Here is a 23,674-nt window from a genome sequence, read left to right as displayed (position 1 = left end):
AGTAGTAATTGTAGTATTAGCAGGAGGAGTAGGAGGAGTAGGAGTAGTAGTAGTAGTAGTAGCAGTAGTAGTAGTAGTAGTAGGAGGAGGAGGAGTAGTAGGACTAGTAGGAGTAGTAGCAGGTGTAGTAGTAGTAGTGGTTGTAGTAGCAGAGTAGTAGTAGTAGCAGCAGTGGGTAGTGAGTGAGTAGTGGTAGTAGTGTAGGTTGTGGTAGTGGTAGTGGGTCAGTGGGGAGGTAGAAGTGGGAGTAGTGAGTAGGAGGAGGAGGGTGCAGTGGGATTATGTAGTGACAGTAGGAGCAGTAGGATTAGTAGTAGTGAGTGAGCAGTGGCAGTGAGTAGTGTAGTAGCAGTAGTAGTGAGTAGTAGCAGTAGTGGTAGGTGGTGGTAGTGGCAGTAGTGGTAGTGGTGGTGGTGGGTGGGTGGTGGGATGGTGGTGGTGGTGGTGAGTGGTGGTTGGAGTGGTGGTGGTGGCCAGTGTGGAGTGGTGGTGTAGCGGTGGTGGTGGGGTGGTGGGGTGGTGGTGGGATTGGTGGTGGTGGTGGTAGCCTGGTGAGTGGAGTGGTGGTGAGTGGTGGCAGTAGGTAGTGGGGTAGTGGGGTGAGTATTGGTGGTAGTAGTAGGGTAGGAATTAGTGGTAGTAGTGAGTAGCAGTGAGTAGTGGTAGTAGTAGGGTGGTGGACAGAGTGGTTGTGAGTAGTGTAGTGAGTGGTGGTGGTGGTGGTGAGTGGGATATGGTAGTGGGTAGTAGTGGTAGGTGGTGTAGTGGTAGTGGGGTGAACAGTGGGGTGAGTGGTGGTGGTAGTGGTGGAGTGGTAGTGGTAGTAGTGGTAGTGGTGAGTAGTAGGGTGGGAGGTGGGAGTAGTAGTGGTTGTGGTGCTAGGATTAGTGGGTGGTGGTAGCAGCAGTGGGAATAGTGGAGTGGGAGTGGAGTGGTAGTGGTGGTGGTGGTAGTGTAGTAGTGGTGTAGTGCAGGGTAGGAGTAGTAGCAGTAGTAGTAGTAGTAGTAGTAGTAGTAGTAGTAGTAGCAGTAGTAGTAGTAGTAGTAGGAGTAGTAGTAGTAGTAGTAGGAGTAGTAGGAGTAGTAGTAGTAGTAGTAGTAGTAGGAGTAGTAGTAGGAGTAGTAGGAGTAGTAGTAGTAGTAGTTGTAGTACTAGGAGTAGTAGTAGTAGTAGCAGTAGGAATAGTAGAAGTAGAAGTAGTAGTAGTAGTAGTAGTAGTAGGAGTAGTAGGAGTAGTAGTAGTAGTAGTAGTAGTAGTAGGAGTAGTAGTAGTAGTAGGAGTAGTAGTAGTAGTAGTAGTAGTAGTATTAGCAGGAGGAGTAGGAGGAGTAGGAGTAGTAGTAGTAGTAGTAGTAGCAGTAGTAGTAGTAGTGGTAGTGGGGTAGAGAGTGGTAGCAGCAGTGGGAATTAGTGAAGTAGGAGTGGAGTGGTGGTAGTGGTAGTGGTGGTGAGTGAGGATTGGTAGAGTAGTAGAGTGGTAGTAGTAGGACGAGGAGTAGTAGTAGTAGCAGTAGGAGTAGTAGTAGTAGGAGTAGTAGTAGTAGTAGTAGTACTAGCAGTAGTAAGAGTAGTGGTGTGATTAGGCAGTGGGGTGAGTGGTGGTGGTAGTAGGGTGGTGGTGGGGTGGTAGTGGTGGTGGTAGTGGTGGTGGGTGGTGGTGGTGGTGGTGAGTGGGGTGGTAGTGGTGGTGGTGGTGGTGGTGGTGGTGGAGGTGGGAAGTGGTGGTGGTGAGTGGTAGCAGTAGTGGGGTGGTGGGTAGTAGTAGTGCAGTGGTAGTGGGAGTGGTAGTAGTGGTGGCAGGTGGTGGGGATGGGAATTGAGTGGTAGCAGTGGGAGTTGGAGGTGAGTGGTGGTGGTAGTGGTGTGGTGGTGGTGGTGAGTAGTGGTGGTGGTGGTGGGATGGTGGTGGTGGTGGTGGTGGTGGGGTGGTGGTGGTGGTGGTGGTGGTGGTGGTAAGGTGGTAGAGGTGGAAGTAGTAGTGGTGGTGGTGGTAGTGGTGTAGTAGTAGTTGTTGTTGTAGTAGTAGTAGTAGTAGTATTAGTAGCAGTAGGAGTTGTAGAAGTAGGAGTTGTAGAAGTAGTAGGAGGAGGAGGAGGAGTAGTAGGAGTAGTAGGTAGTAGCAGTAGGAGTAGTATACAACCCTATGGTTGGTGGTGTTATTGCAGCGTTTGCTCCGCAAGCTTCCAGAGAACGGACAATATACAGATGGAATGATTGCAGAGTACAGGCAGAGACTTCATGTGCATCTGCTTCTGCATCACCCAATGTCCAGAGCCTTGAACCATCACTAGTAGGTTATAAAAACAGCATGTAGCCTGTGGTGTTCTGTTGATTTCTGCTCCTCTGTCAAAAATGCTGCTGTAGTGCAAATGTGGAGATACCTTTAAGGTTTAGTGCATGGAGTATAAATATATGATCCCCCATTATAACTGTGCCAGTGAGGTGAGTAGTGGTGGGATTTAAACAGATTTTGCAGTGGGAGCATTACTGATGGGAGCTATTGGTCCGTTAAGATGCCCTGAGATCTTGAATAAGACGTAGCAGAGTTCAGTGTTAATGTCGCTGACTAAAACTGTTCATCGACAGCCTTTTATTCCATAACAAAAATGAGACTAAGACTAACAAAAATAGATCTGTGATGACCAAAACTGACAAAAGTAAGTTTAGTTTTCAGCAAGATGACTAAAACTAGACTAAAATGTAATGTGGTTTTTGTCGGACATTCAAAATCTGTGATATTTCTCCACTGTGTGTAAATCTGTCAAAAACAATGCAGCTGTATCTATTCTGCCTCTCAGCTGTAGAAAGCAGGGACCCCGGGTTTGGCAGAGAACACACTACTGTGATTTGGTACCAGCTTTAGGCAAGAAAATAAATGCTTGGACTAAAAGTAAAGACTAAATGTGAGGACTTTTATGGATTAAAACTAAAAAGGGCAGAAATTACTAAAATGTGATTAAAACTAAAAGAACTAAGACTAGAATTAAAAACAGCTGCCAAAATGAACACTGGTAGAGTTTCAGAGACTTGGCAGCAAAACATGCTCACCTTACTTTTGTTGAACCTTAGCAACATAAATAGTATGAAAGATTTCATAAGACTGTTTAGAGTTCTGCCTTTCTGCTAAATGATGCAAATGTGCAAAAATGCAAAGTATGAGATTTTCATAGGTTTGAGAAAACAATGGACAGCTAAACATCATACCTGTGTGTAAATGTAACAGCTGATCCAATCTAAAACAGGAGATTTTAAACCTACATTTCACCATGACGCTGCTCTTCTCCCTTTCATCCAGAATCTACTTCTGTGTAAATTAATCTCAGCAATTATGGCTCAGTCATGAATGAATCAAAATGAATCACATGAGTGGATAATCTGGAAGGGATTACTTTCCAACAGTAATAGAACAATCAGAAAGGACATGAGTCTGATTGGCATCAGAACTTTCTACTAGAGGAGAGGGTGAGACAAAGGACAGATTTTCCACTTACGAGTCGCTATCTTTGGAGTACGGGTTTTACCCTTAAAACTAAGAAAATGAAGAGCATGGATAATGAGCATGTGTTCCAGTTAAAGTTACAAAGATACTTTATCCAGTTGTTTTATTCAACATTCGTGCTTTAACCACCCCTGTGATTAATTAACATTTTTACAGCACCACCAAAAATCCAGAATAACGTGGATAATCATAATGTTATCTCTCTAGCTAAATAAGCTAGCCATGCTGACACAGCTTTGTTTAAAGACCCTGTGAAGTAAAAATAAATCTGTATTTAGGTTTGTCCTATGATAGATCACTGTGTTATGAACCCCCAGGTCAAATGTCATTCACATAAAGCATCACCAAGTTTCTAAAATGAAGCTTCAGATCATGAAAAATGAGGCAGTAAAATCTGCTCCAGGATGGTGTGGGCGTGTCTGTTGAATGAGCTGAAACCACGCCCACTCAGGACACGGGTAGTCTGCAGCATTAACCCCCTCACTCATGGTGTCATACTTGGAAAAATATTTTCATATAACATGCATGGGCAGATGTGTCATGTCAGGATGTACAAAAAATCCTCTTGGACCCATATCGTAAGTTAGACAGGAAGTCCACCATTTTGAATTTTTTGGTAAAACGAGCCATATTTTAGTGGTTGTATTTGAATGAACTCGTCCTAGGGCGTTCAGCCAAACTACCTGATCTTTGGTGTAGAGCAAGAAGAGATGTATTCGGTCAAAATTTATTTGGGAATTTCTCATTAGTCGAAAGGCGTGGCCATGGCGGCCCCTCGAAGTTAGCTATTTTGCCAAAAAATCGGATTTTGCTGTCATGGAAACATGCAGGGCCAAAACACACCGCATTTTGTCAGACATTACTGTTTTCCACATCTTATCATATCAGCATGCCAGTACTAAAGATCTGCGGATTTTCATCAAAGGGCGGGGGCGTGGCAACCAGGCAAATTTTGCTTTTGGCGATGCCATCCCGCCATACAAACGCAATCTGTTATATCTCAGCTGTACATCATCATATCTTAATTAGATTCTGTGTGCTTATTGGAGTTGCATGCCTGAACAAGTGCCGCTTAGAGTGTTTTTCTTTAAATCATAGCGCCTCCCGCCTGGCAGCATGAAGTACTGTAATCGCATAATTGCCTCTTATTCCTCCAAAATTGGAGATATTGTTTTCAAGTTTTAATAAATTTATGTCAATTCATTGGGGCAATCAGATTTTTTAAGCTCACGTCTGCGTGTAACTTATTTGCAAAAATGAAGGATCCGTCGCCATGAAACAGGAAGTACTGATTTGAAGAGCTTAAACTTCTTGTAGAACCCTAAAACTTGCCAAAAATATGCTAAGTGGAAAAATGAGATGATTGATATTAGTTTTGTGGATAGGCATGGCCTTTTGGCTCAGTGGCGCCCCCTTCAATATTTCAAAAAATTTAGCCCCTGTAGCAGGTTTACCCTAGGATTTAAAAAATTCTTGAGCTTATTAATCATTTAAAGATCTACAAAAAAGCCTCTTGGATTTTGGCCATAAAACAAACAGGAAGTCCGCCATTTTGATTTTTGTGGTCAAAATTCTGCATATTGCAGATACCACAATTTTAAAAAAAATCCTCTTGGTGAATTCATCCAAACACCTCCATGTTAGGTATACTGTAAGAAGACATGTCAAAGGTGAAAATTTCATTGGAACTTTTTCATTACTCAAAGGGGTGTGGCCATGGTGAATTTTTTTCTTCGCCATGAACAGGAAGTAGAATCATCCTGGGTCTAGAAATCTTGTAGAGTCTTGAAACCTGGAACAAAAATTCACAGTGAGAATCTGAGATGACTGTCCTTGGTGTTTTGGGTGGCCTTTGCTTATTGGCTCAGTGGCGCCCCCTACAATATTGCAATCATCCCCCCGAGCGCATATTACCTAGGCCTTTGAAATTGCTTGAGCTTGTATGTCATCTCAGGACCTACAATTAAGCCTCTTGGACTCATTATGTAAAACAACAGCAAGTCTATTTTTTCTTTCATTTTGTATGTTGAAAGTTTCAAAAGTCCCTCTTCTCTTAATGGAACCAAAATGAAGGCTATGCTGTCATCTTGTGATAATACAAAACACTGCAACACTATTTAGGACAGGAACAAACAGCAAAAACACATTACCAAGTTTGTATCTGTCTATATATCCATGAAAATAAGAGAAAATGACAGACTGAGAGGAGATATTAAAACACTGAAGATAATAACGAAACAAACTCGTACACATCTATAGCTCTGTATTTGCTCCTCTGATCTATCTTCATCACCAGTCACTGGAACATTCAGAAGACAATCCAGTAATGCTTCAAGCCACGCCATCATTTTTCTCCTGTAGAGTGAGCACACACACGAGGAAGAGGGAGTGAGGCTGCAAGCATGCGCGAGAGGGAAAGAGAAAGAGCGGCTGAGCCAAGCAGAGCAGAAAGGGGAGCTGTGAAGTTGATAATACAGTGATTTGTTCATATTTTGGAGCTGCATTCAAATTTTCAGGGCTCATGCCTCCTGCCCATTTGTTTTACAGCCAAAATAACGGCAAGCTCTGGACATTAATTAGGGGATCACCCTCCATTTCTTTGAAACTGTGAGTGTTGCAATCCCAACATACCCCATGGGAGCAGCACGCCTTGTTGCTGGCACCCAACGGTTACGATACATCTACGGTCATGACACACCCCAATGTGCAATGGGTTGCGAGGGCCCGTCATCGCTGCTTGCAGTTTTAATTTAGATTGAATCTTAATCTTTAGATTATCTAAACTGTTTTTTTATTCATTTTTAACCTTTACAGTCTACATTTAGTCAATATAAACTCAGAAACACTTTACTCTAGTTTTAATCAACAACGTCAGTCAGGCATCTCTCCTCTCTGAAATGATTTAAGAATTTAAACTGTAAAATCAGTAAAAAGTAAAACAGTCACTGTAATGATAAATTAATGTGAAAATTAGGACTGAACGATTTGCAAAAAAAATGTAATTGTGATTGTTTCCCCCCAGCATTGTGATTCAATATGCAGTTATTTTTAGGCTCCTCGTTGATATATTTTTCAATAAATACAAGCAATAAATCATTCTGTATTATAATGTGCACAATAATTAGATATTATATACTAGGGGAAACAATGTTAAACGAAATCTAAATATGATTATTTTAGCTCATATTGCATATTTGATATCAACTACTATATTGAAGGAGATAATCATTTTGATGTCAATCTCATTTTAAATAAGAGAAACATGTACATTAGTAAAGCAGGACGTTTTATTCTAAAAAACCATGAAGGTTTGCTTTATGTGCATAAAATCTCTGCTGCAAAAAAAAATATTCAACTGGAATTTTGACACATTTCAAGCTAAAGACATATTGCAGCTTTTGCGGTTTGTGAATTGCAGCAGGTCCTATTGTGGTTTATCTAATTTTGGATTAATTGCCCAGCCCCAGTGAAAATCCTGACATTAGTGTTTAGTGTAGAAATACACTCAGAATGGTTTCTGAGAGTCCAACACTGGCATTTTACTCTCGTTTCAGATGAAAACCATCGTCACAGCTTTTACCACCAAAGATCTTGTTTTAGCTCGTCCTCATTTTGGTAAAAAAGGCAGTCACCTAACATGTAAACTAAACCTTAAATAAATAAATAAATGTTCAGTCATAGTCTGAGTGGAGGAAATCTCTCTCTAGCTGTCGCCTGTGTTATTCATGCGCTGTGATTCGCTGTGTTTGGTTGAAAACCACCGCTTTCCAGTTGCTCATCATCGTTCGACTTTACTCTGACACAGAGAGACAAGCTTGCTGTGGAGCCGGCGGGTCATTTTGACACACGGCTATTAGCCTGACTACTTAGCCATGATGGGTATGTGTGGACTGGCCTGGTCCCTTACTGATGAACATTTCTCTGCATCTGTGGCCACAGCCTTTCTCTTTATCCTCCTCCTCCTCTCTGCACCACCTTTCCTCTTTATGTGACCACCTATTTCACCTGTGCATGTTGTTAGTGATGCTGCAGGGGATGATGGGAATCACAGACAGGTGGAGATGATTTGATGGTCACAACAAATCAGCCCTACGAGAGCGCCACTTACCTGTGATGACGTCTGGGTTCTAAGAGGGCTGCTCACACTTTATGAAAACTCTCAAACCTCCCTGCAGAGGTCAGAGCAGGATCTGATAGAGAATCTCTTACTGGTTTCTATGTTAAGATTTAGACATGTTGTCTTTTAGTATGAGAGGAGGAAAATGAGGTTTGTCAAAGGGAGTGTTTGTTCAGTAGATTGTCTCTGTTTCCTCTCTGTGACGAGCGTAAAAGGAGGAAGGTCACTGTTATAAATAAAGGGCTTCAATGATCACACTGAGAGTAAGCAGTCATCAGCAGGGGTTTCCAGCTAATGTTGTTTCCTGCAGGTCTCTACAGCTCAAGGACCCAACGCCTACGGGAACCTGTCACTGGTGCAGATTGGAAATGTTTCAGGGTACATCGACACGCCGGACCCCCCTGCCATCATCAGCTACCTACCAGGTCTGCTGTACAAGTTCAGCTGCAGTTACCCTCTGGAATACCTGGTCAACAACACGCAGCTGGCCTCGTGAGTCTCTCTTACACATAAACCCATCCTTTAAGACTGAGAAATAAAAGCATTATAATAAATAAAAGCCTGATCAACAACCTAATGTTAAACAACCAGTTCTCATAAAGAGTTGCATTAATGTTTTAGTCATTTTTATTTGACTCAATCTTATATATGTTTACTTTCTGTGCTGAAAACTGATCAGATTTTCTCCTAAAAAAGCAACAGTAAAAGCCTAAAGACAGCAAGGCTAAACTCCCAGAGCTAATGTTAATAAACATGATTCTACGGTTTGTCTGGAATCTGGAGGTTTTAAAGGCAGAGTAGAAATATAAAGTACATTTTTAGAGCTATAGAGACAAATAAACAAATAAAAGGAGCACTAAATGTTGGAATAAGCCAGAGAGGGAACGTTTGTGCTGACAGGATTGTCTGTTGAACCGTTCCTGAAGGATCCTTCAGACTAATGCTGTTTCTTTTATGACTGAAGGTCAGCAGCTGCTATCTCAGTGAAGGACAGCAACGGTACCTTCATCAGCACATTGAATCTGCTGCTGTACAACGTAAGTTTACCCACTCTAGCCTAACTATCTTCATCTAAGAGACCAAGGCTGTGTCAGACAAGCTGCATAATCTCTACCAGGTTCAAGTACTCCAGAGTCCAGAGACCTCCCTCTGTTAAACCCACATTTGGAACAGGCTAATGAGTGTCTGTGATTACATCATAGGAAGGGTCACGCCCATATACACGGCGGCCGCAGAAATCAGAATGGGAGGGGCACTAACAACATTGTTTACCCAGCGCCATCTATGCGCTTTCACATCATCATATAATCATAATATATAAAATCATGTGATCATTTACACAGCTGGAGGGGAAAGTTCCCATCAGACCGTCAGTCGAGAGCTTAGCCCACGCTCAAAATTTGTTCAAATGTTTAAACATCTCAAAATCTAAGCTACACTGAAAAAAGTACAACAATGCTGTTGTTGGATTGATGTAATTTTTTGTTTATAACAGCCCAAAATTATTGTTTGTTCATTAAATCTAAATCTTCTAAATTACCTTAATGGTTGAACCTATATTTTTTATTTAAACTGGCAGCTGGACACCAAATTAAATTCTGTCATTGGATCAATGTATTTTTATTGCATAAAGCCTGCTGTGCGCATGCGCATTCGTAACAACATCCCGTAGGTCCCGAGTGGATCCAAAAAACACTTGATGCAACAGCAGCCGTCACTTTCTGAGTGGCTCTCCCTCAAAACTCCAGCACAGGCATCCAGTGAACCGACTTCGACTGAGAAGAAAGTGCCAAGTTGATAATGGAAAGGAAAAACATTAGCTTTGTGTGCAGTTGAATTAATCCAAATATAATTTATCCTTAGCTTTCATGGCTCCCTCTGAGAGATGGCGCTTACTGCTGAGGTTTTTCTCCAGAGGTTACAAATATGTCAGGCCAAGTTCAGAGACTGTCATCTTCTCTTTTTCTGAGATGTTCTTGTTCTTACATGGTTGCAATTTCACTACAGTATTTTAAAGGGGACATATGCAAAAATCCCTTTTTCAGGTTTTTCTAACAAAAATCTGTGAACTCTCTCGATCCTCCTCTCAGCTACTAGCAGAGATGCTGGATAGCTCAACGGGTTACCCTGCTGACCTTTGACTGGGAGATTGATGGTTTGAATCCCAGTTAGGTCCTAAACTTTGGATAGAAGTGCCTGAAACATCAGGAGAGCGACATCCATTTCCTGCAAGAATGCTGTATTACTGTTTTTTCAGCAATAAACTTCACAGGCATGTTTTGGGGACCTCTGGGACCAATATAAACTTGTCCTAAAGGGCAAAATATGTCCCCTTTAAGACATGTCTGCTCTCCCATCCGGCCAAAGCAGCAGGAGTTTTCAGGATAAATGTTTTGAGTTGACTTTCAAGACTTGCAGGAGGCACAGCGGTGCAGAGGTTAGAGCTGTTGCCTCACAGCAAGAAGGTCGCTGGTTCGCCTCCTAGTCAGGGCCTCTCTGTGCGGAGTATGCATGTTCCCCCTGTGCACACGTTGGTTCTCTCCAGGTACTCCGGCCTCATCCGAACTCCAAAAAAATGCTCATTAGGTTAACTGATGACTCTAAAGTGGCTGGGATAGGCTAACGTCCCCCCCACCACCTGCAACCCCCCCCCCAAAAAATATTATTTCTTAATTGAAACAACCAAAAAAAAAATATTTTAATTTCTACAACCATTATAAAATGGTTGTATGAAGTTAAACATTTTAAGTTCAAATGAGTGGAATATTTATATCGGTTGATTAAGGGAAATTTTTATTTTCAATCTAAAATAATTAGGTTTGCTAAACATTTAAACATAGTTTCTATGAACTTAAACATTTTACATTTAACTAATTTTAAAAAATTAATTGATTCATTTCAAAATGTTTCGTGTGATTGATTACTTCATTTTTTTTTAAGTTCAACCAATGTTTTATTTTTTTCAGTGTATGCAGGACAAAACAATAAAATTTCACTAGTTTATTTGTCTCACATCACTAAACATATGCTTCCGCAGTTAGACTGAACCTACAGATTCCCTTTATAAACACTCACAAAGAGTCCCTACACAGCTGTAACCTTACATGTTTCACACATCCATCTGGTAAACCTCCTATAGATGGTGTTTGGGAAAGGGCAGAGCCTTTGAAAAAACACTTGGAGTGTGATTAGATGAGCGTTCTGTCTGTCTGTCACATCTTTACGGGCCAATCAGAGCAACAAAACACATGACATAGCCACTATTGAGGAATAAACTCCATAGAGAACTGCATAACGGTAACCAGGGACGAAATTTGGGGGGGGGACAGGGGGGACATGTCCCCTGCACTTTTTAAAAAGGCAGTTTTGGTCCCCTGCAGTTTTTACCATCCAAAAACAATGTTACGCTATATTAAATGGAGACAGGTTGAGCACTAGGACCAAGCGGAAAACGGCTGCTCAAGCTGAAGCCTGTTTCTCTTTAGACCGCCCACTGGCCCACAAGCTCATCGATTGGCTTTGCCGTTTCTTGCTAACATGTGATTGGCCGTCCCTGCTGTCACTCCATCTGGTTGTAAACAGCGCCTGGACTATAGCACATGAGCGCACCGGTGTTTAGCTAGCTGGCCATGAGTCCACGTTCATCTGCTACTGTAAGTTGTTAACATGTTGGGCATTTGTTCTGTCTGGGTCACGTCAGCTAGACGGATTTTAATATCAGAGGTTTTGTTTACATTAACATTGAATGTGTGTCTTGCCAGGTGGCAAGATGTCGTAAAAAGAAAACTGGATATAAGAGACTTCTTTAGAAGTCAAAGTGTAAGTTACTCAGAGGAACACATTACACTACAAACTCCTTCCCCTGATCCATCAGAAACTCAGGCTCTCTCACCTCCTATTATTATTATTATTAGTAGTAGTAGTAGTAGTAATAGTATTACTTATATATTTTTTAAATATTCTATTATTTAACTTTATGATAAACTTATGTATTGCAATTTATATGTTCATATTATGTAATTGTTTTATTCTTGTAAAGTGTCTGAGTTTTATTGAAAGAGCTGACAAAATATTATTATTATTATTATTATTATTATTATTATTACTGTAGAGCCTCAACAACACAGAGATTTTTAAAAAGCGTATATTTAAAGCCAAAGAGATACACTTTTTGATTTTTTTTTTTCATGTATTATTTGTGTTTTGAAAGGCAGCCACTGTTTAAAAACACTAACAATGAAAGTTTGTGGGAAAAATAAAATAAAACCTTGGATTACTAATGTGATTTTATACATCCATATTGTTTGTGAATAAATTAGACATAATAATTGAGAAACTGAGTTTTTTCTTCAGACTATACCATCAAAATCAATGATTGTTGTATCCCAAATTGTCCCACTGTTCATATGTCATCCATCAATATTTTTTTGTCAGGTGACAGATAATAGAAATCCAGAAGAAGATAAAGGAGGAGGTAGAGCAAGAGAGGCTGGAGGAGATGGAGGAGGTAGAGGAGGAGATACAGGAGGAGGTAGAGGAGGAGAGACTGGAGGAGGTAGAGGAGGAGAGACTGGAGGAGGTAGAGGAGGAGAGACTGGAGGAGGTAGAGGAGAGACTGGAGGAGGTAGAGGAGGAGATACAGGAGGAGGTAGAGGAGGAGAGACTGGAGGAGGTAGAGGAGGAGAGACTGGAGGAGGTAGAGGAGGAGATACAGGAGGAGGTAGAGGAGGAGAGACTGGAGGAGGTAGAGGAGGAGATACAGGAGGAGGTAGAGGAGGAGAGACTGGAGGAGGTAGAGGAGGAGAGACTGGAGGAGGTAGAGGAGGAGATACAGGAGGAGGTAGAGGAGGAGAGACAGGAGGAGGTAGAGGAGGAGAGACTGGAGGAGGTAGAGGAGGAGAGGCTGGAGGCTCACAGGTGAGGTTGAAAGAATAAAGATATGTTAGTCATGAGATTGAGCATTGTGACAAATGTTAGATTGATGATAATCTTATTTTTATATCTTACTATAGCTTATTATAGCTTATTTTTACTCAAAAATTAGGTATAATTTTATGTAAATGAGACCCATTGACCATACCCCCCGTACTCAAACCAGTTGTGTCCCCCCCACCTCTGAAATCAAAATTTCGTCCATGACGGTAACCATGGCGACTGTAGACATGTCAGTACACGACTTTTGTCGGTTTTTAAAAGAAAACAACTCCCTGCTGTTCTTTGTTCTTCTTTTAATGAAGAAATGTCGTCAAGTTCTGATAAAACTGGCACTTTAGCAGCATCCACGCTAATCTCTTCTGCCATAACTGCACCGGCCTCTTGTTGCTGCTTGCTTACATCACGACTCCACTGCACCTGAAATTACTGCCCCTCGTTGCTGATTGGTCCTGTCACTTTGTAACCGGGCCCAAACGGTTCAGACGGGAGCTTTGCAAGATGAATTCACCAGTGAGAAACATAGAAATGGGCGAATCCATCTGCTTTGCAAGGTTACACAGCTGTGTGGTCTAACAAATGCTCTGATGAAGGCCTTCTGCAGAAACATGTAAGCGTTAGTTTTGTGATGTGAGACAAGTAAACTCTTACATTAATAATAGATATAATAAATTATAAATGTCCTCCATAACTTGGATTTTGAGATGTGTGGCCTTTTTTGAAACTTTTGAACGAATATGATCATATAATCATGTAGATCACTGAATATAGAAATATAATATAATTCTAATATTATGATATGATATTATGACAATGACATATTTATGGGGGAAACAGGACATGTTGAAGTGTAGTGAGCACTCGAGGACCAGGCTTCCTCCTGATTTTGTGTCATTTATGTTTAGAGGGAAAACAGTGTGCATTGGATTGCTGGTAATTCCTGTAAGTGGAGGATCCCTGACGTTGGAACAGTCCTCTGATGGCAGCCGATGTTGTAGTATCCTTCAAAAGCAGACATTGGCGGATCCTTCCTTGGTTTTGAGAAACAGCATCAGTCCCTGTGATGCTCCAGACATGGATCCTCTTTTTCATGCTGCCATGTTTGTTCTGCTGATAGGCCACTTGGCTGAGGGTGTAGTCGTAGACAGGGCCTTAATGGTCACTCCCAGTCAGGTATGGAGTGAACTCTATCCGACTCTGGAGGGTTTAAATCAGCGTTTCTGCTAGACTTTTTTGTCCCTGGTCAAAATGACCGGCAGTCCTCAAGAATTCCAGCCATTTAGAACAACGAACAACGGACATTTGCTTTAACATTATTTTGCTGCATTAACAGCAGCAAAACGCATAAATCCCTCTCTTATTTTTTTGTGTAAGTGGTTTAAAGTATCAAAATGAAAGCTGCATGCTTTTCCTTACACACGCAGTCAGTTACACAATATACGTCCACGTTAAACTCAAACAACAACAGTTAGCTTCACATCAGCACCGTTAGCCTGTTAGCACTTTGGCCACTACCATAACTTTGCAGCTTACAACAGCCAAATACCACCCTCCACCGACAACAACGAAGCATCCAAACACATAACAAAAGTGCTCTGTCAACTGGACACTGCGTTAGAACTCTACATTTCAAAGGAAAAATGAGTCTTACCGTCAGTTGTCTAATATCAGTCCTCATGATGATAGAACTGTAACCTCCGCTAAAGCTGGAAATCCAACCATCCTGGTTTATTTGGACTAGTCCCGAAAAGACAGAAGCTCCACAGCAGATAGTCCGGTCCAGTCGTCCTCTCATTAACAGCTTATCCAAGACGACGACAGCGATGACATAAAATCTCTCCATACCACTAATGAAATGAAGCCTTTGGTTAACCAGGAAAACCTCACTTAGAATAAAATTCTGCTTTACAAGAAAGCTCTGGTCAAACTTTCCCACTTTCCCCTGCATAGTCCCCAGCAGTACTGAGCATGCGCAGAGGGATAGATTTGCTTTGACGTCATTGTGCATACATAATTAGCCATGTGCTTGTTGTCTGAGTAGATGAACAACCCCAGCACCACAGGACAGTAGATGTAGTAAGATTAGGCAACTTTTAGTTTATATTAACGCATTCTTGCAACATATCTTCTAGGTTACACAAAATATAATATGCAAGCATTCAGTATTTACTTATCTGGTCATTTGCATGTTTTCTGACGGACATTTTGACCGGTTATATTTTTATCTGCTGGACTTCCGCCCTTTTTACTGGCCAATGACCGGCAAATGCCGGCTAACGGAAACTCAGGTTTAAATACGGCGCTGCCTTTGGGATGAACTCCTCTCACTGACACAAAAACCAGAACTTCATATACCTAGCATGATTTCATATCACTAAAAAAAGACATTGTCCACATGAATAACATTAGACAGTCATTAAAATCACCACAACGTGAGAGAAAAACTACATTCTTATTTTTTAGATTTCATCATTTCAGTCTGATTTTTGAATATGAGATAATGAAGTTTCTTTGGACAAAAAAACAAAAAAAAGCACAGAAACTGTTTTAAAGACCCGAAGGCTTGAGGATGGCAGTGTTGTTAACTTTAAATATTTTAAATCTGAATCACACTGACATTGGTCATTTACATGTTAAAGTGAAGTGATAACGTGGAACTTTAATCCACAGTGCGTCTCCCTCGACTTACTGAACAATAAAAAGTGTTCAGTAGTTTGCATCGGTGCAGACTCGCTGATGGGATTTTATCTGCTCACTCTGTACTCAGAGGTTTTCAACAGCGCTAAATGTGGTGGACGCACCGCGAGAGCGCCCAAAGGAACAGAAGTGTGTCAGGGGAAAGCAGAGGTAATAATTTAGGAAACGGCCGTTGTCTGTAGCTGTCAGGAAGTTAGGTCAGAGATGCATGCCAGAGGTTCTTCAGGTAGCTAAATTAGACGTATTTAACTCAGGATTAAGGCTGAGGTTTCTGAAATCTTAACACGCCCAAACACAAAACCCTGAATAAAACCATGTAAACCCACTTTATCAGTCCAGAGGCTCTCCAGCTAGGCCGGTTTATCTGCAGCCTCTCAGTCTGATTTCTTCAAGTGGTTCAAAGAAGATAGCCAAGGCTCAAAAAGCCTTTATCCTCCTCAAATAGACAGCAAATCACATTTAATCCTTTAATAAGAGAAGATTGCACTCTTTTCAGCCGACTTTGCAGGATCCTTTGAAACCAGTTCATAGATCTGCAGGATTAGCTGTAGACAGTGAATATATCCGTCATCGCTAGTAGAGAGGAGAAGTGGAGAAACGTTTCAATGATGCTGAAATGCTCTGATGGTTTGTGTCCAGGACTCCTCGTATATTCAGCAGCTGTCCATCCCCATGGCGGGACTGACCCTGAAGACGAGGGTGTTTGCAGCCGTGAGAGCTTCTAACTTGGACAGGAGGTAAAGATCAACATTCAGTCACCAGCAGACCAACAATATTTGCTTTTATTCTAGTTTCACACACGACCAAAAATCCTCCCTTGGTGAGCTGTCATTTGTATTTTGCCAGGGTTTTGGAATGTTTTTATAGATATAGAAATACTTGATCAGTCTATTAACACAAAAACACAAAGATTTATGAGGTAGTCTCCTTTTCCACCCACCCTTCAGCAGTAGTGAGCCTCAGTGGTGTAAACTGTCCTCTCCCCTGTGTTAAAGCCCCTGAACTATAGAGCTTCCTAATGTTAATGTTTGATAGGTGGAATATTTTGATGGACTACTGCTACACCACACCTTCTGGAAACCCAAATGATGACCTCCGTTATGACCTTTTTTTTAGGTAAGTTAAAATGTGGGCTCCCTTCTCCCCTTCACTTGTTTCTCTTCCATGTTTGTCAAATGAAACTTTTCTGATTGGTTCTTCCTGTCCAGCTGTGAAAAAGACCCCCAGACTACGATCTTTGAAAACGGCAAGAGCCAGATGGGCCGATTTGCCTTCGAAGTATTCCGCTTTGTCAAGCACAAGAACCAGAAGATGTCCACTGTCTTCCTGCACTGTGTCACCAAGCTGTGTCGAGCGGATGACTGTCCCATGCTCATGCCAGTGAGATGACGCCTTCACACTTCACACCTCAAACTCAGGACTGTTTACAGCTCACAGGGTTTCTCTGCAGAGCATGCAATAAATACACTTCAGGTTCACATGCTCAGCTTTCAGTTATCTAAACTCATTTACTAAAGCAGTCTCAGTTTACAGTTTGAGGACGTGGACTAGCTCTTCCCTGTCACACAGAGGGAGTCTATGTCAGATCAGGTCTTTCCTGAGACCGGGGTAGAGTATACAGGATGTAAACTAGCATGTATAAGGTCATTAGAGCTGTGGACTGGTCTAATGATTGGATTAGATTCTGACAATGGTCATCTGATGTAACGGTGCACCACAGTGAGTCTTGCTCATCATCCTTCAGTTTCTGCAAATCGCTGATTTTATCAATAAAAATCCACACCTGCTATGTGAGATAGGTTTCTAACATCCCACATTCATAAAGAATTTATAAGAGGTTAAACTGAGACAGTTTATCATTTCATTAAAATATTATCTCTTTTTGGGTTTGATGGCAGCAACACATCTGAAAAAAGTAGGGACAGGTCCATGTTTACCACTGTGCAGCATCCCCTCTTCTTTTAACAGAAGTCTATGAACGTCCGGGAAGTGAGACCAGTTGCTGGACTTTTGTGAGAGGAATGTTGTCTCGTTCTTGTCCGATACAGGTTTTTAGCTGCTCAACAGTCCTCAGTCCTCTATACTGGATGTTCCCTTTTCTGATGCTCCAAATGTTTTCTAGATGAAAGGTCTGGACTGCAGGTAGACCAGTTCAGGACCCAGACTCTTGTCCTGTGAAGCTATGCTGTTGTGATGATGTAGTATGTGGTTTAGTATTGTCTTGCTGAAATAGTCAAGGCCTTCCCTGACAGAGACGTTGTCTGGATGGGAGTGTATGTTGCTCTAAAAGCTCTCTCTACTTTTCAGCATTGATAGTTCCTTTCCAGATGTTAGAGCTGCCCACGCCATAGGCACTAATGCAACCCATACCATCAGAGATGCAGGCTTTAGACCTGAGCCAGGAGAACAAGCTGGATGCTCCCTCTCCTCTTTAGTCCACAGGACACGGCGTCGACTGTTTACACGACAACGTTTTCAGGTGAAAACGCAAGACTTTTGTAGCATTTTGGCTGTCCGTTTACATGAGAACGGCGTTTCGGCGGCTGAAAACGGAACAACTTGAAAACGGGCTCCAGGGTGGAAGTTTTTCAAAACGTCCCCGTCTCCTTGTAAAGAGGGAAAACAACACTTTCTGAAAACGTACACGCGCACTACACAGTCAGCTGTCAAGCGTAAGTGTCGCAGCACCCTGAAGCGAGCTGTGGCAGCTCAAGTCTGTTGTAGTTTACTGTGATTCAGCTAGTCAAGTCACAGACAGCTGGATTTAGAAAAGGGGACACATTATTCTCGTTTGGAGGGCTATCAGTGCCAGTTTCGTTAGATAAAATCATGCTATTCATTTTGGAAATGATTACTTTTACCTTTTTTATCGATCATCATGATAATCACCATCATCATCATCATAGTGAGGCAGAGTCATTTCACGGCTCATGTTAATACAAAAAATGCTTTGCTAGATCAGTCCTGTTATAATGTAGATATCAGCTGAGAATAATTAATTCACCACAGACAAATTCAGCTCCTACAGCCTTTTATTTCTCGTGGATTTTCTCATAATTTCTCACATGAGCGCAGCTGAGCCTTTTTTCAGAATAATATTTATATTTTCCTATATATCTGCTTCTCGGAAATGATTAAGACTTCATCTTTTTTTCTTTAAGTTTTAACATAACTAACTTCAGCCCAAGACTCCCCTGTCTCCTCCACCGGCTACATATCAATGTACAGCTGATAGAGGAGACAGGATTGAGGCTTCTGTGTTAAGGTTAAATAAGATCACTTCCAAGAAGCAGATGAAATTGAAAAAGGGGAAGTAGAAATATTGTTCTGAAAAGGCTATCATTATTTTGCTGCGCTAAAAGCAGAAAGCGTTGAAAATCCAGGAGAAATCAAAGGCTTTAGGAGAAAAATTTGTCCTTGGAAAATCAAACAGTCTTAACAGGGTTTCATTTTAAGACTGGTCTTGCAGTGCATTTTTGTGTTTATATGTGCTGTAAAATTTCGCTGCCATGCTACAGTGGTGATGAGGAGGAGGATTTAGTGATGAATTACTCTCATGCACATGTGTATGATAAAAATGTAATTCTCAAAACCACATGAAAAACACTGTCCTTGTTGTAGAGACAGTTTTATTGTGCAGTAAATCACCTTACTACAGCGTTTTTCTGTTTCCTGCATTCTCATGTAGACGGAGATTGTTTTCAAATGTTGCTGTGTAAATGGGGAACTTTTTGGAAACGAAAACGGAAAAGGAAGCAAAACATTGTCGTGTAAACAAGGCACTAGATTCTGATTCAACTGACCACAGAACAGTTTTCCATTTAGCCTCAGTCCATGTTAAATGAGCTTTGGTCCAGAGAAAATCCTGTTCACATATGGCTTCTTCTCTCCATGATCCAGCTTTAACTGTCATTTGTGGATGCCACGGCCAACTGTGTTGACAGACCATGTTGGCTCATTGTTAAATGACCTGTCTTACCTGTACAGAGTGAGGACTCTTGGCTGATCAGAGCCACCCACTCTGTCCTTGGGGTTTAAGTTGCTAGTCTTTGCAGGACAAAGAAACTTAAAAATTCTTTAGCTCCGGATACCATTGGCATTTTAAATGAATGACTAACTTTGACCTTGTCTCATTGGTTTCTATTGTAATTTGTTCTCTGCATTGCTGTGTTTGCTTTGTATTGCCATCAAATAAGAAATTAACTAATATTTTTCACCAAGTGGTAAAATGTCTCAGTTTCAACATCTGCTGTGTTTTTATGTTCTGTTGAGATTGAAATATGGGTTTATGAGATTTGACAATCAGTGCAAAATGTTCCCAAAAAACGAATGCACTGTGTCCCAACTTTTTTGGAATTAGGGTTGTACTTAGTTTTAAGCAAATTTGAGACATAACTTTGGTTTGAAGACTTTCAGAAGCCACTGAAGCTGTTAAAATGAGATGTCACTGCTACAGCTGAACAGTAATAATCTGTTATCAATGTTATGGCAGGCATGTTTACTCAGCCATCAGAATGTCTTTTTACCTGGACAATTTCACTTTTTCCTGTAATAGCTTCATTCTGCACCATCCTATTCACCCGCTAACAGGAGCTGTTGCATCACTCAGTACTGAGACTGGCTAACTGGCTACTTTTTAGCTGAAAGCAGGTGGTGCTGTTCAGAGATTGGATGGATGCCATTCGCTATCTATAAAGTTATGAGGCAGTTAGCTGAACTTTGACAACTGTTTAAAGCAGAAACATCACAGATTGTTGCTTAGTAGTTTTGAAATTTAACGTCAACTTGACTGTCAGCCTGTACTTCAATAATGCAATCCCGGGTCACAGACTGGGCCATGTTATTATGGACTCATTAGGCACAATGACACAGTGGCGCAGCAATGCAAGTTTGTTCAAAACATTATTACACTCATTAAATTAAGATTTTGACTTTTTTTCCTAAATAAATTGAGCATGATGGTTCAGTCAACTAAACTAGGATGAACTACTGACCACTCACTGTTGAAGTCAAAGTTTTTAGGGTTAATGACAAAAGAGTTACATTTCTTAGCTTCAGGTCTATGTTCTCTTCAGGTTTATGAAGACTTACAGCTATAGTGTCATTCATGTTTTTGGCTCTCAGTCTAAAGAGGTACAATGATTAATGATTTAATAGAAACAAGGCGACTGCAGAGCCACCTTCTCTCTGGTGGCTGGTGGGTGGGGACACATGACTGTGAGGATTTTTCTAAATAAAACCTATATCATATTTGATAATGAGCGCTGAATATACAGACATACAGCAGAGGAACTGTAAAAATAGCAACCAAACTTTGTCGTATTAATCCAATCTTCCACTCTTACTTTAAAAACGTGTTGGTCATTGGTTTTTCATTGTGACATTTCTGTCTTGTCTATTTCTCTCAGATCTGTGGAAGCAGAAAAAAGAGAGATGTGTTGGAGAGAAAGGAGACAAATGTTGCATCTGGAAATGCTGTGCTGACTGCTGGGCCCATCATCACAAGAAGTGGTACAGTTCTGTTTCTCCTCAGCCTGGTTCTCTCCAAGGAGCCTGATGGTTTTAACCCAGCAGCCTGGTGGTCATTACCCAGCAGCCTGGTGGTCATTACCCAGCAGCCTGGTGGTCATTACCCAGCAGCCTGGTGGTCATTACCCAGCAGGCTGGTGGTCATTACCCAGCAGCCTGGTGGTCATTACCCAGCAGCCTGGTGGTCATTACCCAGCAGCCTGGTGGTCATTGCCCAGCAGGCTGGTGTTCATTACCCAGCAGCCTGGTGGTCATGACCAAGCAGGCTGGTAGTCCTTACCTAGCAGCCTTGTGGTCCTTACCCAGCAACCTGGTGGTCATGACCAAGCAGGCTGGTGGTCATTACCCTGCAGCTTGGTGGTTATTACCCAGCAGCCTGGTGGTCATTACCCAGCAGCCTGGTGGTTATTACCCAGCAGCCTGGTGGTCATTACCCAGCCGCCTGGTGGTCATTACCCATCAGGCTGGTGGTCATTACCCTGCAGCCTGGTGGTCATTACCCAGCAGCCTGGTGGTCATTACCCAGCAGCCTGGTGGTCATTACCCAGCAGCCTGGTGGTCATTACCCAGCAGGCTGGTGGTCCTTACCCAGCAGCCTTCTGGTCCTTACCCAGCAGCCTGGTGGTCATTACCCAGCAGGCTGGTGATCATTACCCTGCAAGCCTGATGGTAATTACCCAGCAGGCTGTCGGTCATTACCCAGCAGCGTGGTGGTTATTACCCAGCAGCCTGGTGGTCATTACCCAGCAGCCTGGTGGTCATTATCCTGCAAGCCTGGTGGTCATTACCCAGCAGGCTGGTGGTCATTACCCAACAGGCTGGCAGTCCTTACCCAGCAGCCTGGTGGTCCTTACCCAGCAGCCTGGTGGTCATTACCCTGCAGCAGGGTGGTTATTACCCACCAGCCTGGTGGTCATTACCCAGCAGCCTGGAAGTTATTACCGTGCACCCTGGTGGTCATTACCCAGCAGCCTGGTGGTAATTACCCTGCAGCCTGTTGGTCATTACCCAGCAGCCTGGTAGTTATTAACCAGGAGCCTAATGGTCATTACCCAGCAGCCTGGTGGTCATTACCCAGCAGCCTGGTGGTCATTACCCAGCAGCCGGTTGGTCATTACCTAGCAGCCTGGTGGTCATTACCCATCAGCCTGGTGGTCATTATCCAGCAGCCTAGTGGGTATTACCCAGCAGCCTGGTGGTTATTATCCAGCAGCCTTATAATCATTACCCAGCAGCCTGGTGGTCACTACCCAGCAGCCTGGTGGTAACTTCCCTGCAGCCTGGTGGTTATTACTCAGCAGCCTAATGGTCATTACCCAGCAGCCTGGTGGTTATTAACTTGCACCCTGGTGGTTATTACCCAGCAACCTGGTGGTCATTACCCAGCAGGTTGGTGGTCATTGCCCTGCAGCGTGGTGGTTATTACCCAGCAGCCTAGGGGTCATTACCCAGCAACCTGGTGGTCATTACCCTGCAGCCTGATGGTCATTACCAAACAGCCTGGTGGTGATTACCCAGCAGCCTAGTGGTCATTACCCAGCAGCCTGGTGGTTATTACTGTGCATCCTGGTGGTCATTACCCAGCAGCCTGGTGGTCATTACCCTGCAGCCTGGTGGTCATTACCCTGCAGCCGCCTGGTTTTTATTAACCAGCAGCCTAATGGTCATTACCTAGCAGCCTGGTGGTCATTACCCAGCAGCCTAGTGGTTATTACCCAGCAGCCTGGTGGTCATTACCCAGCAGCCTGGTGGTCATTACCCAGCAGCCTGGTGGTTATTACCCAGCACCCTTATAATCATTCCCCAGCAGCCTGGTGGTCATTACCCAGCAGCCTGGTGGTCATTACCCAGCAGCCGGTTGGTCATTACCTATCAGCCTGGTGGTCATTACCCAGCAGCCTGGTGGTCATTATCCAGCAGCCTGGTGGTCATTACCCAGCAGCCGGTTGGTCATTACCTAGCAGCCTGGTGGTCATTACCCAGCAGCCTGGTGGTCATTATCCAGCAGCCTGGTGGTTATTACCCAGCAGCCTGGTGGTTATTATCCAGCAGCCTAATAGTCGTTACCCAGCAGCCTGGTGGTCACTACCCAGCAGCCTGGTGGTAACTTCCCTGCAGCCTGGTGGTTATTACTCAGCAGCCTAATGGTCATTACCCAGCAGCCTAGTGGTTATTAACTTGCACCCTGGTGGTGATTACCCAGCAGCCTGGTGGTTATTACCCAGCAACCTGGTGGTCATTACCCAGCAGGTTGGTGGTCATTACCCTGCAGCGTGGTGGTTATTACCCAGCAGCCTAGGGGTCATTACCCAGCAGGCTGGTGGTCATTACCCAGCAGCCTGGTGGTCATTACCCAGCAGCCTGGTGGTCATTACCCAGCAGGCTGGTGGTTATTATCCAGCAGGCTGGTGTTCATTACCCAGCAGCCTGGTGGTCATTACCCAGCAGGCTGGTAGTCCTTACCTAGCAGCCTTGTGGTCCTTACCCAGCAACCTGGTGGTCATGACCAAGCAGGCTGGTGGTTATTACCCAGCAGCCTGGTGGTCATTACCCAGCAGCCTGGTGGTTATTACCCAGCAGCCTGGTGGTTATTACCCAGCAGCCTGGTGGTCATTACCCAGCAGCCTGGTGGTCATTACCCAGCAGCCTGGTGGTCATTATCCTGCAGCCTGGTGGTCATTACCCAGCAGCCTGGTGGTTATTACCCAGCAGACTTATAATCATTACCCAGCAGCTTGGTGGTTATTACCCAGCAGCCTGGTGGTCATTACCCAGCAGCCTGGTGGTTATTACCCAGCAGCCTGGTGGTCATTACCCAGCCGCCTGGTGGTCATTACCCATCAGGCTGGTGGTCATTACCCTGCAGCGTGGTGGTTATTACCCAGCAGAATGGTGGTCA

General features: G+C 43.0%; 1 protein-coding gene across 1 annotated transcript in view; it reads left to right on the top strand.

Moving 5' to 3' along the window:
• The window catches only part of zpld1a (zona pellucida-like domain containing 1a), a 52,222-nt gene that overhangs the window by 14,438 nt on the left and 14,110 nt on the right, over window positions 1-23,674 (top strand). The window contains 6 exon segments of the mRNA XM_041801371.1: window positions 7,928-8,109; window positions 8,582-8,654; window positions 15,886-15,983; window positions 16,282-16,362; window positions 16,455-16,626; window positions 20,655-20,757. Of these exon segments, the coding sequence (XP_041657305.1) occupies window positions 7,928-8,109; window positions 8,582-8,654; window positions 15,886-15,983; window positions 16,282-16,362; window positions 16,455-16,626; window positions 20,655-20,757 (709 nt within the window).

Source organism: Cheilinus undulatus, linkage group 12, assembly GCF_018320785.1.
Source record: "Cheilinus undulatus linkage group 12, ASM1832078v1, whole genome shotgun sequence".
NCBI lineage: Eukaryota > Metazoa > Chordata > Actinopteri > Labriformes > Labridae > Cheilinus > Cheilinus undulatus.
The sequence above is the reverse complement of the archived record's forward strand: the minus strand, read 5'-3'. Positions and strand labels throughout refer to the sequence as shown.